This window comes from Bos indicus, chromosome 13, assembly GCF_029378745.1.
Source record: "Bos indicus isolate NIAB-ARS_2022 breed Sahiwal x Tharparkar chromosome 13, NIAB-ARS_B.indTharparkar_mat_pri_1.0, whole genome shotgun sequence".
In the NCBI taxonomy this organism is placed as follows: Eukaryota; Metazoa; Chordata; class Mammalia; order Artiodactyla; family Bovidae; genus Bos; species Bos indicus.
In genome coordinates, this window is record NC_091772.1 from 52,011,229 (window position 1) to 52,025,020 (window position 13,792).

Here is a 13,792-nt window from a genome sequence, read left to right on the forward strand (position 1 = left end):
GTGTCCACAGCCCAGTAAAGTCTGAGATCTTGAGGATGGGAATGAGAAGGAATGTGTGTGTTTATGTCTGAGTGAGCATTACTTACACTACTTACATTACTTACATACCTTACACTACCTGTGTAAGGACCCAGTGGGGCACAGAGGTGTGGAGGTGAGGGGAGAGGAGACGGGGGAGACCTGAGGCATCTCAGCCTCTGATCCACAGTGGACAGGAGGCAGCTGGGAAGACTAAAGGAAACAGCTTCTTGCTCTGCAGCAGGGGTGTAGGGGAGCCAGCGGCTCTCTCCAGGACAACGGGGGAATGGAAACCACAAGGGCAGAGCACAGGAGGCTGTGGTAGAGAAGGGGTCAGAAGGGGTCTGTGTCAGTTTCTGTGAGTCTGGTCCATAGGCCCCTGGGGGAGATATTGACCGGGGGCTCCTGTTTCCTCAGTGATCTCAGTGGTGAGGCCTCAGATGAGGGAGGAGGCTGCAGGAGGGGATGAGAGGTGGCCCCTACATTCTAGGTTTGCCTCCTGGAACAGCTGGGTTGGAAGGTCCAGGTGTTTGGGAGAGGCTGGTGACACGGAGAGGTAGATGTAGAAGCCCAAGCATTCTGAGGTGAGAGGGGTTGAGGGCATAACGAGTGGCTTTTCAGGGGTCCAGCCTCTGCACCTCCCACATGGAGCTCTCCTCCCTGACAGTCAGCCTGCCTGTCAGCCCCCCTCAAATCTCCATCCCCTACTCCTGGGGCTGGGGGAGTCTGTGCCGCGGGCTGGCGTATAGCTAAAGGGCATCTAGAGAAAGTCCCATGGCTGTGTGGAGAAGGTACCCCAGAGCAGAGAGGATCTCGAGTCTCTGCCTAGTCTGCTCACCACAACCAGAGCAGCACGTGGCCAACCCCGAGCCAGGCACGGTCTGAGCATCTTCTTCAGTAGTGGACAGCAGGGTGCTCAGGGCCATCCTGACCCCCAGGCCTTCATCTGCCAAGGGGAGCAACCTCATAGCTTTGCTCCTAATGCTCTCTTACCTCGCTGGGAGGGGACACCAGGTCAGCCTCACCCAATCCATGCATGGCGCTTCTCCAACGCACCAGGAACCCTTGGGGGCCACAGGGAAGCCCCCTGGTAGAGGTGGGATCACTTTCTGCTTGCTTCGCCAGCCCTCTTCCAACGTCTGGGGGACAGAGGCTGAACTCCGTGCCAGCAGGAGGTGAGAAGGGGAAATCGCGGCTCTTCCTCGGGCTGGTAGCCAGTGTGGAGGGGATGGGGGTTAGCACTTCGTTGTGGGGAGAGTTCCTGGGTCAATCCGGGGCCCAAGAGCTATAGAATCATTTGATGAGAAGCCGCGGAAGGTCAGACCTAGAGTTCATCGGAAGGGTTGGATTTGCCTGGCCGCGCGCACCACCGCCTCCCTGCACAAGCACGCGCGCGCATCCTACCTCCCCCACCTACTCAAGGAGGACCAGGCGCCGGAGAAGGCGCGTCCCAGGGCTGAGCTCCCTCGTGTCTGGGAAAGAAAACCGGGCGGCGGGGCCATCTTGGGAAGGAAAAAAGCTGCAAGTCAAGACCTTGACCAAAGAGAGAGCCGAGGACTCAACGAGACCAGGAGCGAAACCGTGAAGGGCTTTGCCAGCAAACCCGACGCCGCCGAGTCGGGAGGGCGGCGGGCTCCGCCGGCCAGGGCGGAGCCCAGAGAACGCGCACCGGCCGGTGTAGAAAGTCGAGGTGCGCTTCCTGGAGGAGGAGTAAGAGGATTTGCTGCCTGAGAAGCCAGGGTGAATGGAGGGGGCGGGGCCCGGGTGGGCTGGGCCCAGCGGAGGCCCCCTGCCGAGAGGAGGGGACTGGCCTAGTACTTAATGTCAAGACGAGGGAGGCCCCACCGGGACCCGCCGCACCATCTCAACTCCGAGGGGCTCTCAGCTCACCGTGCTTCTTCGCAGAAACTTCGCAGCCCTGCTCAGCCCCTAACCGGGCGACACCTGGGCGGGCGCAAGGGCCCGAAGAAGCCCAGTCTACGCGTTCTAAGTGGCCGCGGGCTCCCGGGAGCAACCCGCCCGGGGTGAAAAGGAGTACGGGTGAGGGCGCGGGGCGGGCGGGCGGGACCCTGGTCCGCGCCGCACGGCCTCCAGCTCCAGGGAGGACCGTCGGCGCGGCATTAGGACCCAGGCGGGGCCCAGGGGTGTGTCGTCGGCTCCCGCCGCCGGCCTGTAGGAGACTGCGAGGTAGGGGTCCCGAAGCCCCGGGTGAGGACCCGGGGCGTGCGCGCGGGTGTGCAGCGGTTCTGCGTCTGACCGCTGGGCCGTGGCCGCGGGCACCAGGTGCGCGTTCCATCTCCAGCCATGAGGCCGATGCCCGGGGCGGGAAGGCCGTCCAGTCTCCGTCGCAGAGCCGTGCTGGGCTGGGAAGCGGAGCCGTCGAGGCGCTGGGAGGAACGCGGACGCCGTCGGCCTTCCACGGCCCCCGGCGTAGTGGGCGAGAGGGTCTTGGGGGCTTTCCAGCCGGGGCGGTGGTGCCCGGGGTGAGTTCGGCCTCTAGGAAGTGGAAGTCCAGGTGGGTACACGGGTGGTTGGGGAAGCACAGGACGGCTTCGTGGGCACTGCGCGCTTGACTTAACGCCGTTTTAAAACAACAGTGTTTGAACCTACGAGATAGCTGGGGGAAGGGTGGAAGTGTTGCAGATAGCGGCGCGGAGTTGTGGGGTCCCCAGCACCTCGAGCTCCAGGGTCTTCGCAGGCGGGCGTCACCCCCTCGGAAAGCCTCATTTTACATTCTACCGACGCCTTCGGCGCTGCGCGGCAGCCTGCCCACTCCTAGGGGTCCCTGGGCCTCTGACTGTGTCCCCTGTGCGGCCACGGCAGTCTCTCGGTCGCCGCTCTGACACCTGAGGGCCAGCACGGGGGGTACTGTTTACGTGCTCTTGAATCGTGCGGCATGGGAGTAGGCTGTGCACCATCCCCACCGTTCCATAGCTTCGTCACCCTCTTCCTGTGTCCATCCCGCGCCTCTGCTGCTACGTTTACTGCCCCCGCGCCTCCCTTCTGCATGCCGCCCGGGCTCCTGTCCCGGGAGACCGTCCGCATTCTGCACGACCCCTCCCCCCGACCCCCACGGTCTCCGAGTCTGAGGCTCTTTCCTCTCGTGCACGCGGCCGCTTCTGTCGCTTCCTTCCTTGAACAGAGCAACACAAACAGCGTGGAGCATCCATCCGGGGGCCCGGCGCAAAGAGCGCGCACGCCCCACCCCACCCCCGCCCCCGCGCCATCTCCCAAGAGGACCAACGGCTCCGCCTCCCAGGAGGCCCGGAAAGTGGGTGGTGCTGAGGGAAGGAGGCCGTTGCCCCAGGTCACCCCGTGTGACCCCGGGCGCGGGAGGTTAGGGGCCACTGCACGTGTGATGGGTCTTGATGGCCCCAGGGACCGACATGACAATGAGAGCCGAAGAGATGTGCTGGAAGAAAAGCCTCAGCCCAGTTTCTGGACTTTGCAGCGAAGGCTTGACAGAGGGAGGCTGTCTTCTGCAGGGAAGGTGGCCAGACAGGTCTCCTCCCTCCAGATTTCTACAACTAGCGTATCCTTCCTTCCTTCACGGGGTACTGTTAATTATTCCTGGAGAAAACATGCTGAGAACATCTCCCCGCCTCCCTCCTTTCCCACCTGGACAAGCCCCTAGTAGATGGGTTGAAGAATAACAGGAAGTGGCTTCCTCTAGCTCCTCAAGGGGCCCCTGTCTAGTGCTGTCCCCTGCTCCTTTTTCTCCCAGGGGCTCTGGGAAGGGTAAGAAAGACTCAGCAGGGGTTGGTGAGGGGTGGGCAGCAGATACGGAGGAGAGGCTGTCCAGAACTGACACATGGAGCTGCTGACAATTCTTTGGTTTGCCTTACAGAAAACTCTTCTGTCATGTCGCAGAATGGATACTTTGAGGATGCAGGTGTGTGCCTTTCGGGTGTGGGTGTGTGTAGAGAGCTTCTTGGTCAAAAGGCTTTAGGGGACCTAGTCCATCCACCTGGGTAATCACGGTCCTCTGCTGGTGCTGGGATGCCTTTGGATTCTACCTCCAGGAGGTTGTGGTGTGGTCAGAGAGGCAGCTGACAATGCCTTGGACACTGGCAGGTCTCTGGGGGTCCTGGGGTAGCGAGCTGCTCCCCATCCTGGGCTATGTGGACCATCTGATATGTCATGGTTTGCTGTTAACAATGCTTTGGTTATCTGACCCAGTTTTAGGCCAAATGTTGTATATGCTCACATTCCTAAGATCCTGCCCAGCCCTGTGAGGGAGGGGCTGCCACTGTCCCTCTAAATTGCAGTCTCTGCATGTCAATTTTCCCTGCTTGCACCAGCCTAGCTCTCTCCTTCCCCATATGTCTGGGGTGGCTACATGCTCCTGTGCCCAGATTTAGGAAGTGGCCTGACCATCGTTTAGTGAGACAGTGCCTGGACAGAGTGGCAGTGTGCTCTACATAGAGTTCCCAAGGCATAATGATGGCATGTGCCAGGCTGCTGGTGGGCAAGTCCCAGGAGCCTTGCAGTGAACTGGTGGTGTCTATTGGGTAGGACCTAGGTTGAGCTCAGGATAGGGGAGAAGTGGGGCAGTGTGAGGGACATTCTGGGGAATAGACAGTGCTGGTGGGGGTGGTAGAGGCTGGGACAGGTTGGGGCTGGGAAACCAAGCAATCTAAGCAGAGCAGGTCTAGAACTGGGGAGGAAAGTGTTTTTCATGGACATGAGCTCCATGACACGTAGGGGAAGGATGTCTTTTGACTTTAGTTCTTCTCTGGGCTCTGCGTGCAGTGCAGACCTGGAGCCTAGGGGTCACCAGTCCATGAGGGTGTTGGTAGGGGAGGCCTAGTGCTTCCTACCCAGAAAAAGCCCAGGCTGAGCACAGGATACTGGGGGAACAGGGCCTGGGATGTAAAGAGGAAACCAGCAGACTAGAGTGGAAGTGAGTCAGGGTGAGTCACTGCCTGGCAGGTGGAGGCGTGCTACTGACCCTTCCCTGTCCCTCCATGGGTGTTTTTAGGTGTTTGTGGGATCTGACCTACAAGGGCCCCAGGAGAATCACAAGTGGTGGACCACAGGGGACCCACAGGACATAGTGAGGAAGAGGGGCCAGATAGGCCAAGAGTAAGGCAGGGAGGGCCCTCAGTGGACTTGCCAGAGGAGGAAGGTTCTGTTGAGCCTTGAAGAAGCCCCTCCAGGGAGGGAAGCCCTCAGCTTGCAGGACAGGAATTGGCCTGCCTGGGGTGCTGGCCACCTGGCCTGAGGAGTAAGAGATTGAGGTGGGGGTGGGACTGGGCCTGAGGGACCAGGGATCTGGACTGAAGCAGCAAGGCTGGCTCAGAGGCAGTGAGAAGCCCCAGCAGGGCTCAGAGCAGCATGTCAGCCAGGCGGCTTCCTATAGGAGGGAGCCTGTGCTGGGGAGCAGTTGCAGGAACTGAGAGGCAGACCAAAAGAAAGGGCAGCAGGCTCTGTGCTCTGGGGTCCCAAGGCCTGAGATGAGGCCTCCTTCTGGGGTCCTGTCCCCTCTCTGTCCCTGGCTCTATTTCTCTGGCTGTCCTGCTGCCTGGGCCTTGTCTGATGTCAGACTAAGGCTTCTCAGCCTTAATGCTTTGCCCCCCACACCCTCCTGTGCCAATGAGGTCTGTATACTGCAGGGCTCTGGCTTTTGTTGGGTTGCTTCTGGGGAGGGAGCAACCCTCCCCAGAAGCCAGACAGCTCCCTCCTCCCTGGGGAGCCAGGCAGGTCCAGGTCCCACAGCCTGGAGGTTCTGGGAAGCCAGTGGCCAGGCAGTCTCAACTGTGTCATTGTACCATGTACCTGGCCCAATGTTTGTGGAACGGACATGTCTTTCTCTAGCTAAAGGATATGCATGGCACAGAACCATACATGGTTCCCACAGCTGAAGAATGCTGGAGAAAACTGTTGGGTAGGGGGTGCCAGCTGGCTGCTATGCTCAGGGCTGCTATGCTCAGGACCAGATATTGGGCCTACCTGAGCCAAGGCTTCCTTCCTGGCCGCTAGAGGCCGCCCTCACCACTCACCAAGACTGCGCCCAGTAGAACAGCCCAGGGGCCCTGCTCCTTTGGCTTGGAGTCCCTCTCCCCCATGTGTAGCACTGACAGCCAGGCCCTCTTGGGGGGGTCTCTCTTGGTGGTGGTTGGGGCTCCAGGCTACCTCAAGTGTGACACAGATGATGCCTCTGAAACCCGTGAGGAGAGCCTGAGGGATGAGGCCTTCGACACGGTCAACTCCTCCATTGTGTCTGGCGAAAGCATCCGCTTTTTTGTCAACGTCAACCTCGAGGTGCAGCCTACCCAGTCTGGTATGGGGGTTGTGGCAGGGACAGGTTGGGGGGGGCATGCACGGGACTGGGGACTGAACAGATACGGCCCACTTCACCAAGGAGACCTGAAGGGCTGGGGCAGCACCCTGAGCCCTCCCGCTTTCCTCTAGCAGAGAGTGAATCACCTGGCGGCTATGGGCTCCTACACACCTCCCGCAAGGTGAGCGGCCCATTGGCTGGATGGGAAACATTTGGTTCCAGGCCGCTAGCTGGGGGTGGAGGTGGTCGCTTCCCTGAGAGAGCTCATATTAGCCTGGGGCCGACCACATTGGCCTTCTCTCTGGGAAGGGGGTGTCAGCCAGGGTCTGTCACAATGGAGGGGTCCAGGCAAGGACAGAGGGTCTTATTTATGGGCCTGTCTGGTTCTGTGCACGGGGTCCCCACAGTACCTGAAGTTAAAGAACTTTGAGGAAGAGATCCGTGCACACCGGGACTTAGATGGCTTCCTGGCACGGGCCAGAATCATCCTGGACGAAACGGCCACCTCCCTGGATGACGTGCTGCGGGCTATGCTGTCCCGCTTAGCCCAAGACCCCTACAACACGGAGCCAGACTGCAACCTGGACCTGCTCACGGCCATGCTCTTCACTGACGCAGGGGCTCCCATGGAGGGCAAAGGTAAGACGTGTCTCTTGGCCTGGGCAGGGCAGGGAGGCAGACCATCTGACTGTGCACTTTGTTAGCAGTTCACCTGCTGTCGGACACCATCCAAGGGGTCACTGCCACAGTAACGGGGGTACAATACCAGCAGTCATGGATCTGCATCCTGTGAGTTGCCAGGCCACCATGGTGGCCTCCCCACGTCACCTCAGAGACAGGCATCCAGTAGTGGAGGCTGGCCTGCTCAGTCTCGGGGGAGAGTGAGGAATTCATCCCATCTGGTCTTTTTTCCTCAACAGAGGTCACTGAGGTCATAGTTGGGAGTTCTGGGTGGCAGGGGTGGAGCCCCAGCTCCCAAGGATGGCAGCCATGTGCCGTGTGCCCTCCCTGCCCCACCAGCTGTACCTCCAAGGCCCTGCTGAGGCGACACGTGTGCATCAGCCGCCTGGACCGCCCACAGAACTGGGGGGAGAATTCCTGTGAGGTGCGGTTTGTCATCCTGGTGCTGGCCCCACCCAAGATGGTGAGGAGGGGTTTCGGGTGGCTCTGTTTCCTGGGAAAGAGGGTACCAGGTTACCCTGCCCTCTCCCTGGGGGCATCTCTCCCAGTGCAGGGGGCCTACAGAATTGGCCTCCGAAGGCTACATTCTCACCCTATCTGTTCATCCCTGGGTTTATCTGAAGAATACTTGCTAGGTCCTCATCAAGCCCTGATTTCCCCAGAAGTTGCCCAAAAGATGATATTTCCTTCCTGACTGAAAAGAGATACTCGTTAAAAGTATTACTGTTCAAACCAGGGGCCTTTCTTTGGCCTGCAGGACGCTGACTTCTAATCAGCTGACTGTGATTTGTTGACCAGAGTCCCACTTTTTCCTGGGCTGTTTACCCCCTGGCCAGGGGCAGGTTATCTCACTTTTGTAGGGGCTGAGACATACAATTTGGGGGATCTTCTTTTATGGGAGAGGATTTAAAAATTTTGAGTAGAAAATGGCAAGGGTCCCTCTCTCCAGGCTTGGGAAGGGCCTTAATGCTTAAGCCTCCATTGGCTTTTTGATGATTCTGCCCTTGCCTCAGATGGCTTCAGATGGCCCCTCCCCAGGCTTTCTCTATGCATAGGGGTGCTAATGGGATCATAGACACACTACGAATCTCTCTAGATGTTACTGTGCTGGGAACAGAGGAAGAGCATTGAGGGCAGCAGGCATCTCATGGGTCAGAGGAGTAACAGCTGACAGGTGGCCAACAGTTGGAAAAAGCAGAATCCCTAGGGCTGAGTGGCTAGACTGGCACCTTGTGACGCGCCAGCCAGCCCAACACCTGGCTCCGCCTCGGGAGAACAGGCCTCTTCTAAAGCTACCAGAAAGCAGTGGGCACGCCGCAGGTGCAGGCCTGGGACGCAGCTTTGGGCAACCCAGAGGGAAGGATGCTGCTCCTAGGGGCCAGAGTTGTCGAAGTGAGACAGGCTGCTGTGGTGGAGGCTGGACACGGAGTTCACAGACAGGGCTGACCTTGGCCAGGCAAGAGGGAGAAGGCTAGATGGCCTGGAACCCCTCTGAAAATCAGATAAAGCAGCAAACAGTGCAAACACCCCAGGTGAAAAGTAGCTGAGCAAACATTTTTTTTCCATCGTCAGGATTTCATTATCCACAATTACGCAGATTTAACCTGAGTTTGTAAGAAAAATACTAGGTCAGTGGTAGTCTAGTGATCTGCTGACCTGGTGGCAACCGTGGCAGGATCCACTGTGTGTGAATATTGGGGGACTACACCTGGATCATGGGGAGAGAGAGTGGCCAGGGCTGGGGAGGGTGCCCTCTGCTCTGCAGTGGCTACAGATGTGACTCTCTCGCCCCACCCCCAGAAAAGCACCAAGACCGCCACTGAAGTGGGGCGCACATTTGCCACCATGATGTTAGACATCACTTTCCGCCAGAAGCTCCTGAAGACCCGCACAGAGGAGGAATTCAAAGAGGCCCTGGTCCATCAGAGACAGCTGCTCACCGTAATGAGCCACTGTCCGAGTATCAGCATGGACTACAGCACGAGTTCCATCTGCATCGTCAGACACCCACAGGTACAGGGCAGACAGGGCCTGGGCGGGTAGCCCGGGGCAAGGGCACAGGGCTGATGGGCATGTCCTCTTCCCAGCCCCCACGGCAGAAGGACTTCCTCCCCATGGGGAAGGGCATCCAGGAGGACATCGCCCGCAGGTTCCCCGTGTACCCTCTGGACTTCACCGACGGTAAGTGTCCCTGACCTCTCAGAGCTTGGCCTGTAGCTCAGGCCCCCGGCCTGGCCTGCGTCCCCAGTACACTCCATCCTGTCTCCCTTTCTTAGGCATCATCGGGAAAAACAAGGCTGTGGGCAAATACATCACCACCACCCTCTTCCTCTACTTCGCCTGCCTTCTGCCCACGATTGCTTTTGGGTCCCTCAATGATGAGAACACAAATGGAGCCATCGGTGAGGGGTCGGAGGCTAGCGGGGAGTGCTGGGGGGCCTAGGGCCGTGGTGCCCCCTGACCCTCACTTCCTCAGACGTGCAGAAGACCGTGGCCGGGCAGGGCATCGGAGGCCTCCTGTACGCGCTCTTCTCTGGGCAGCCACTGGTGGTGCTGCTGACGACCGCGCCCCTGGCCCTCTACATCAACGGTGCAGCGGGGGCGAGAGCGGGGAGATGGGTCCTGGGGTCCCTGCCCCCACCCGGCCCTGACTGCTCACTCCTGTCCCGCTGCCCGCAGTGATCCGTGGCATCTGCGATGACTATAATCTGGACTTCAGTACCTTCTATGCGTGGACAGGCCTGTGGAACAGTTTCTTCCTCACGCTTTATGCCCTCTTCAACCTCAGCCTGGTCATGAGTCTTTTCAAGAGGTAACAGAGCCTTCCCTAAGCTCCTGGGACTTTCAAGCAGGAGGGAGACCAAGGCCAGGGACGTGGGTCAGCTTCCATGCCACCCTCCAAGGCCCTGTAACCCTAGATAAGATGCAGTGCCCCTACCATATCACTACCCCAAGGGGAAAGCCTGGGGCCCTAGCCTGGGGCCCTGGCCCTCTTCATGCAGGAGGGTAGGAGCCATGCCAAGGCTTGGGGAAACCCACCCTCTACAATTCACCCCATCTTATGAGACATACCTTCTGCTGGCAGGTCAACAGAGGAGATCATTGCCTTGTTCATTTCTATCACGTTCGTCCTAGATGCTATCAAGGGCACAGTCAAAAGTGAGTATTATACAGCCAGTGGCCACCTGCTGCAGGGGAAGCTGAGTTGAGATGGGGGTATAGACTGTGGCAGGGTAGCCAAGAAGCATGCAAGCTAAGGCTGCTTCCACAGTCCAGGGTGCGACGGGAGTCATGATTGACAAAGCGCACCAATTAGCAGGTGACAGAGCTGTCTTAGGCAGGATCAGAGGCTCTGGGCCAGGCAGGATTCGCTGCCAGAAATGGACAAAGGGCAGGGTGTGGGGTGGTGGGTAGACAGGCAGCTTGAGGAATCCTGGCTGACAGAAGGCCAGCTCTCCCCTTTTCCACCCAGAATCCCTTTCTCCCCTCAGGGCTCCTTCCGCCCACATCCAGGAGGAAGTTGCTAGGCCCAGGCTCCCAGAGCCCAGATGGCTGAATTCTGATGGTCTGTATCCATAGTCTTCCAGAAGTACTACTATGGCCATGACGCTGCACTCTTCAAAGATGAGCCCTCCTTGGTGAGCCTGCTGGGCCTCAACAGTAGCCTCCACACTGCCCTCAACACCAGCTTTCTGACCAGCCCACCGGAGCTAACTTCAATGGGCAGCCAGGACCCCGAGCCCCTGGCCCGGGATACAGCTGTGCTCAGCCTTCTTATCATGCTGGGCACGCTCTGGCTGAGCTACACCCTCTACCAGTTGAAGAAGAGGTGAGGGGTGCCCTCTCGGGTGAGGGGAACACAAGCCCCTAGGCCACACTGACACTCACCTGCCTCCGTAGCCCCTACCTGAACCCCTATGTGCGTGAGCTCCTGTCAGACTGCGCCTTGCCCATTTCGGTGCTTACCTTCTCTCTCATCTCTTCCTACGGCTTCCAGGAGATTAAGAGTAAGTTAGGACCAGCCGTAGGGTGGGATGGGGTGGGTTGCTCTGTGGGGGATGCAAGCTTGAGCAGGGGCCTGTACCCTACTGCAGTGGTCAAGTTTCGCTACAGCCCGAGTAACAGCCTGTTCGAGATAGCCGAGATGCACTCGCTATCCCTGGTGGCCATCAGCAGCGCCATGGGCCTCGGCTTCCTCCTCTCCATGCTCTTCTTCATAGAGCAGAACCTGGTGGCTGCCTTGGCCAACGCCCCACAGAACAGGTTTGCAGGGCTGGGCATGGAGGGCTGAGCATGTGCCCAACCTTGCAGGGGCCAAGAGGGCTCTGGCCATATGTGACCCCGCCCGCTGCAGGCTGGTGAAGGGCACTGCCTACCACTGGGACCTCCTGCTCATCGCCATCATCAATACTGGGCTGTCTCTGTTTGGGCTGCCCTGGATCCACGCTGCCTACCCCCACTCCCTGCTGCACGTGCGAGCACTGGCTTTGGTGGAGGAGCATGTGGAGAACGGGCACATTTACGAGACGTGAGTGTGAGGAGGGTCCCTCGAGACGTGAGGCCAGTGTCATGAGGGCCCTGAGGTGGGGGGCAGCCCTGGGCCACATGGGACTTAAGGAGGGATACTGGCTTGGGGGACAAGGGCCCAGAAATGACAGAGCCTGGTAAACATGTGACCTGGGATGGACACAGCCCCGTGGACCAGGCCAGAGTGACCCAATGCACTGGACCCTCATAGGATTGTGAACGTGAAGGAGACACGGCTGACATCCCTGGGTGCCAGCATCCTGGTGGGCTTCTCCCTCCTGCTGCTGCCCTTCCCACTACAGTGGATCCCCAAGCCTGTGCTCTACGGCCTCTTCCTCTACCTCGCGCTCACCTCCATCGACGGCAACCAGCTGTTTCAGCGCATGGTGCTGCTGCTCAAGGACCAGGTGAGTGGCCCTGAGAGTGGGGGTAGGGGAGGGGGATCTGGCTCCAGACCTGCCCACACCTGGTCCCTGCCACCCACAGACGTCATACCCACCCACCCACTACATCCGGAGGGTGCCCCAGAGGAAGATCCACTACTTCACAGGCCTGCAGGTCCTGCAGCTGCTGCTGCTCTGTGCCTTTGGCATGAGCCCACTGCTCTACATGAAGATGGTCTTTCCCCTCATCATGATTGCCATGATCCCCATTCGGTACGGAGGGCGGACAGCGGCAGAAAAGACTCAGCGGGGTGGGAGAGGGTGGGCTGGAATGGCTGCTCTCTGCCTACTTCTCCCTGCCCCAATGCTTATCTTCCTGCCTGGTCCTCCTCCCCGCAGCTACAACCTGCTGCCCCAAATCATTGAAGCCAAGTACTTGGATGCCATGGATGCTGAACACTGACGCCCTGACTAGCAGGTCCTGGCCACCCCCCATTCGCCCATTTCTCCAGGTCTTGCCAGGCTGGCTGTGTAGCTGTGTGTGGGCATCCGGGAATGCTGCTCTGTGCTGCACCCCCTCACAGCTGTCCCAAGTGGCCGAGGGTGCCTGGGCACTGAGGGAGCTCTGAGGGATGTGTCTACTCCTCTTCCCACTACCCTTTGCTTTGGGTCCAGAATGCTGTTCAGGGCAGCTTCTGCCCAAGCAGGACGGATTTTCTTTTGATAAAGAGTGTCAGGTGGCCGAAAGAGAAACCATTTCCTTGATTGTGTAAGGAACTTGCTGGATGCACATTAGAGAATAAAGCTCCTATTTCTATGCTTCTACATGCCACCTCCATCCATGCTGCCCTGCCCCAGCCTCTGAAGGCCACCCAAGGACTCTAGGGAGGAAGAGACCCTCCCAGGGGAAGAGGGATGAAAGGGACTGACTGTTAAGTGCCACCTAAGGGTTGTTACTTCCAATTCCACACAGCACCCCAACAGGGAAATGTGGAAGATCCAGGAGGCCCTTGTAATGCCATGTTGCCAGGAACCTGCAGGGAAAGTGTTCTAGGAACAGCATATGCGAGGGCCCCAAGAAGAAGGCTTGAGGCCAGTGAAGAGGTGGCTGGTGGGGTGGGACAGGCACAGTCACCCTGCTGCTTGCAGGATGGGTCAAAGTAAAAGTAGTAGTCACTACTACTGTCCGACTTTGCAACCCCATGGACTGTAGCCTGCCAGGGTCCTCTGTCCATGGAATTCTCCAGGCAAGAATATGGGAGTGGGTTGCCATTCTCCTCTCCCAGGGGATCTTTCCAACCCAGGGACCGAACGCAGGTCTCATGCGTTGCAGGCAAATTCTTTACCATCTGAGCCACCAGGGAAGCCTGCAGGATGTGTAGCTAAGTTTAAAGACGGGGACAGAAAGTGTACTGTGCACCCAGGACAGAAGTCTATGAGGAAGCAACTGGGGACCAGAGAGAGAGAGGTGCCCTGCTCCAAGCACCACATAGCCACCCACTCACATAACACAGCAGGTGACCCTTCTATGGGGCCCCTCCCCAGTAGCCTGGGTGTTCCCTGCAGGTAGGGCCATGTCCGGGATCACCAGGTAAGAAGAAGGCAGGCACCCCCCATCTGAGTCCCAGCCACATACCACCTACTCCAAGGAGACAACCCAGAGGAGGCTGGGCATGGCCACTGGCACTTCCGGAGGAAACACCCAGCTAGGCTTCACAGGCAGCAGAGGAGCAAAGGGATGAGGTCCTGTCCTCCCCCATACCTGTTGACACAGTCTAGGGAAGCAAACGTTAAATCCAGGCCCCAGGCCAAGCTGCCAGGACTGAGGAAGAGTGATGGGAGGGGACGCAACCTAAGCCTGGGAGTGACACACAGCACTGAGGACCCCATCCCCAAGCTG

General features: G+C 58.9%; 1 protein-coding gene across 11 annotated transcripts; it reads left to right on the plus strand.

Moving 5' to 3' along the window:
* Positions 1 to 2,518: 2,518 nt before the first annotated feature.
* On the plus strand, positions 2,519 to 12,717 carry SLC4A11 (solute carrier family 4 member 11). 11 transcript variants are annotated; one of them, XM_070801180.1, is made up of 20 exons: positions 2,520 to 3,572; positions 3,866 to 3,910; positions 6,149 to 6,301; positions 6,433 to 6,482; positions 6,709 to 6,940; positions 7,006 to 7,090; positions 7,322 to 7,445; positions 8,783 to 8,995; positions 9,070 to 9,163; positions 9,259 to 9,384; positions 9,459 to 9,572; positions 9,662 to 9,794; positions 10,068 to 10,141; positions 10,562 to 10,811; positions 10,883 to 10,989; positions 11,077 to 11,245; positions 11,337 to 11,510; positions 11,721 to 11,916; positions 11,996 to 12,165; positions 12,292 to 12,717. In XM_070801180.1, the coding sequence occupies exons 1-20, from the start codon at positions 2,915 to 2,917 to the stop codon at positions 12,353 to 12,355; spliced, it is 3,231 nt and encodes a 1,076-aa protein (XP_070657281.1). In that variant the 5' UTR covers positions 2,520 to 2,914; the 3' UTR covers positions 12,356 to 12,717. The 11 variants fall into 11 exon arrangements, with proteins under 11 accessions (XP_070657288.1, XP_070657281.1, XP_070657282.1 ...); XM_070801181.1 differs by having other exon boundaries at positions 7,009 to 7,090; XM_070801182.1 differs by having other exon boundaries at positions 6,436 to 6,482.
* Positions 12,718 to 13,792: the final 1,075 nt, after the last annotated feature.

Coding starts and splice junctions, on each gene's coding strand:
- SLC4A11 (XM_070801180.1), top strand. CDS start 2,915: ATGGGAGTAGGCTGTGCACCATCCCCACCGTTCCATAGCTTCGTCACC. Junction 9,164..9,258: donor CCCTCTGGACTTCACCGACG/GTAAGTGTCCCT, acceptor TCCCTTTCTTAG/GCATCATCGGGAAAAACAAG. Junction 12,166..12,291: donor ATTGCCATGATCCCCATTCG/GTACGGAGGGCG, acceptor TCCTCCCCGCAG/CTACAACCTGCTGCCCCAAA.